Below are 2,696 nucleotides of genomic sequence, written 5' to 3'. Positions count from 1 at the left end.
CTTAACTCTTCATCTCTCACCTTACTCGACCTTGAGGCTTCAAACCTCATGGGATCCATACCAGATATATTTGATTCCTTCCCCAGGTTGGTTGATGTTTATCTCTCAAACAACAACCTTACTGGCATCTTGCCCAAGTCGTTTGCACGATCCAAGGTTCAAAACCTATGGCTCAATGACCAAACTAGTAAGTTGTCCGGTACCATTGAGATTCTTTCATCCATGACCAACCTAATCAAGGTGAGCCTTGCGGGAAATTTATTCAATGGTCCCATTCCTAACATGTCCAATTGCATCAACTTGGAGAATCTATTTCTTCAGGGCAATCAGTTAACAGGTGTAGTTCCAACCTCATTGTCGAATCTCCCAAACTTGAGTGTCGTTTCTTTGCAGGACAACTTTTTACAGGGTCCTCTGCCATTGTTTAGATTCGAGGTGGATGTGGATCTTGGTGTCAACACCACTAACAACTTCTGTTTAGACTATGTTGGACCTTGTGATCAGAAGGTTACTACTTTGCTTGAAATTGCTGAGGCTTTTGGGTATCCCATTCCGTTGGCGCGTTCATGGCAAGGGAACGATCCATGTAAAGGTTGGAATTTCATTACATGTGATGATGGAAGTAAGATCAGAACCGTGAACTTCACTAAGCAGAATTTCAGGGGAACTATCTCCCCTGCATTCGGGAATTTGACTGATTTGCAGCGGTTATATCTGGATGGGAATGATTTGACGGGTTCAATACCTGAGAGTTTGACAACTTTGCATGAACTTGAGGTTGTGGATGTCTCTCACAACAACCTAACGGGAAATGTTCCAAATTTCTCACCTAAGGTCAAGTTTAATGCTATGGGCAATGATTTTCTTGTGCCTTTTCGGGGAAATGGAACAGCTCCATCTCCTTATTCAACTGGAATGACAGCTAAAACTTCACCTTCAACTCCGTGGATTGCAGGTATATTCATTACCGTTGCCATATCTAAGTTGAGCAATTACACCAATTAAATTTATGAAAAATGTTATACCTCCATGTTTCTTTTAAGTAAAAGTATAGGTAACTAATAATATTAGTGAACAATGTGAACAATAAATATATTGGATGTTCATTTTATTAGGTATATGGATGATTATTCTAATATTAAGATTTAGGTAGGTAATTTAGAAGGGAAAAGTCTAGGGGGCCAGCAACTTTATTAAATTCTGGCCAGCATGTAACCAGCAAAGTAAAGTAAACCATTGGATGAAATCTCACACCAATCTCACACCATTAAATCATCATTGATGGCCATTTGATGGCTACAAGTCACAAAAATTGTTGGTCCCTGACACTCCTCATTTAGAAGCAGGGACGGATCTACTATTATAGCTGTGGGGGCAAGCGCCCCACTACAATTTAAAATTTTATTGAGTAGTATATGATAATAATATTTATTTGCCCCCACTAAATTATTTAATTTGACCCCACAATAATTTTTTATTCAACTTTAGACATTTAATAGTCAATTTGAGAACTTCATATTAGATGTCTATTATAATGATTAATTTTCAAATTTAAATAAGTTTAGTGTTCTTTTTTAAAAATTGACTCGAAAGAATATTATCTATCCATTTGTGTTTTTTCTTTTAAAATTACCTTTAGTTTTTTTATAACAGCTACACTGAATGAACTTTTTCAACTATGAATATCATCAAGAGCTAATTGTATGAAGGTTGAATTTTAAATGATTGTTTAACAACATATATATATATATAAAGACATTTTGATTATAATATCAAGATTTTAAAATATGAAATATAAAAATTTAAATTTAAAATTCTATATTATTATTTAAATTACTATTCTAGTATTTTAATTTATAATTAGATATTTTGAAATATAATTATATTTTACAATAACAAAATATAATTATAACAATAATTATGCTACGTATACATAAAATAATCACTTGTACATAATAAATCTTAAAATATAAAATTTAAAATATAAAATACACATTTAAAATAAATTAAATAATATATATTTGTTACGGTGGGTAACCGGAGATTAATAGAGTGGATGGCGCTAGTTGGCCCAATCGTCTACGGACGGTAGTCTCCGAGCTGGTTCGCACGCTGGAGCCTCCTTCCGACTTGTATACGTGAGTGAATGGGGGGTGGTACCTGCAAAGACACTCCGATGCCTAAGTTAGCAAGGGTGTTAGCAGGTCTAGAGAGTATTGGGCTTAGAGATACCTGAGGGGTGTCAGTGTATTTATAGTGGTGAGCTAATAACCACCGTTGGAGTAGTGCCATATCTTTAGGGTGTTAACCGTCCCATCATCTTAGGGAGGTTAAGATATGGCTTGATGAAGCGGTTAGAGAGATTTTAGGGGCGGTTACTCATTTGAATGAGTGTTTATCTGCCAGCTAATCTCGTGTCCGACTTCTTTAGGACAAGTCGTAGTCAACACCGAATTCTTATCACGAAGGTTGGTGCTTAGCGAGGCTCAATCCTCTGGACTAGGCCTTTCTTTTGGACCTGGGCCTTTATTATTGGGCCAGGGTATGAACAATGCCCCTACTTGAGCCCAAGATCTCTATAAGACTTGGGTTCGAGTATTTTACTCGGGGTCGTAGTCGACTTGTTGGAGGACCGACGTGATTTTCTGAAACCGACGTGACTTTTCTGCGTCTTTTTGGTTCTGACAGTTACGTCT

At 36.6% G+C, this 2,696-nt stretch overlaps 2 protein-coding genes across 2 annotated transcripts in view; both read left to right on the top strand.

The window, feature by feature from the left end:
- Positions 1-2,696, top strand: part of LOC107486804 (receptor-like kinase TMK4) — a 134,297-nt gene that overhangs the window by 23,275 nt on the left and 108,326 nt on the right. The gene's annotated exons all lie outside the window — the stretch shown is intronic.
- LOC107486790 (receptor-like kinase TMK4) overlaps positions 7-2,696 on the top strand; it is a 13,590-nt gene continuing 10,900 nt past the window's right edge. Inside the window, exon 1 of the mRNA XM_016107364.3 lies at positions 7-955. Within this exon, the coding sequence (XP_015962850.2) occupies positions 49-955 (907 nt within the window). The 5' untranslated portion in view covers positions 7-48. The remainder of the gene's footprint in view (positions 956-2,696) is intronic.

This window comes from Arachis duranensis, chromosome 4, assembly GCF_000817695.3.
Source record: "Arachis duranensis cultivar V14167 chromosome 4, aradu.V14167.gnm2.J7QH, whole genome shotgun sequence".
Lineage (NCBI taxonomy): Eukaryota > Viridiplantae > Streptophyta > Magnoliopsida > Fabales > Fabaceae > Arachis > Arachis duranensis.
Note: the sequence above shows the minus strand (reverse complement) of the source record. Positions and strands in the feature narration are given on the sequence as shown.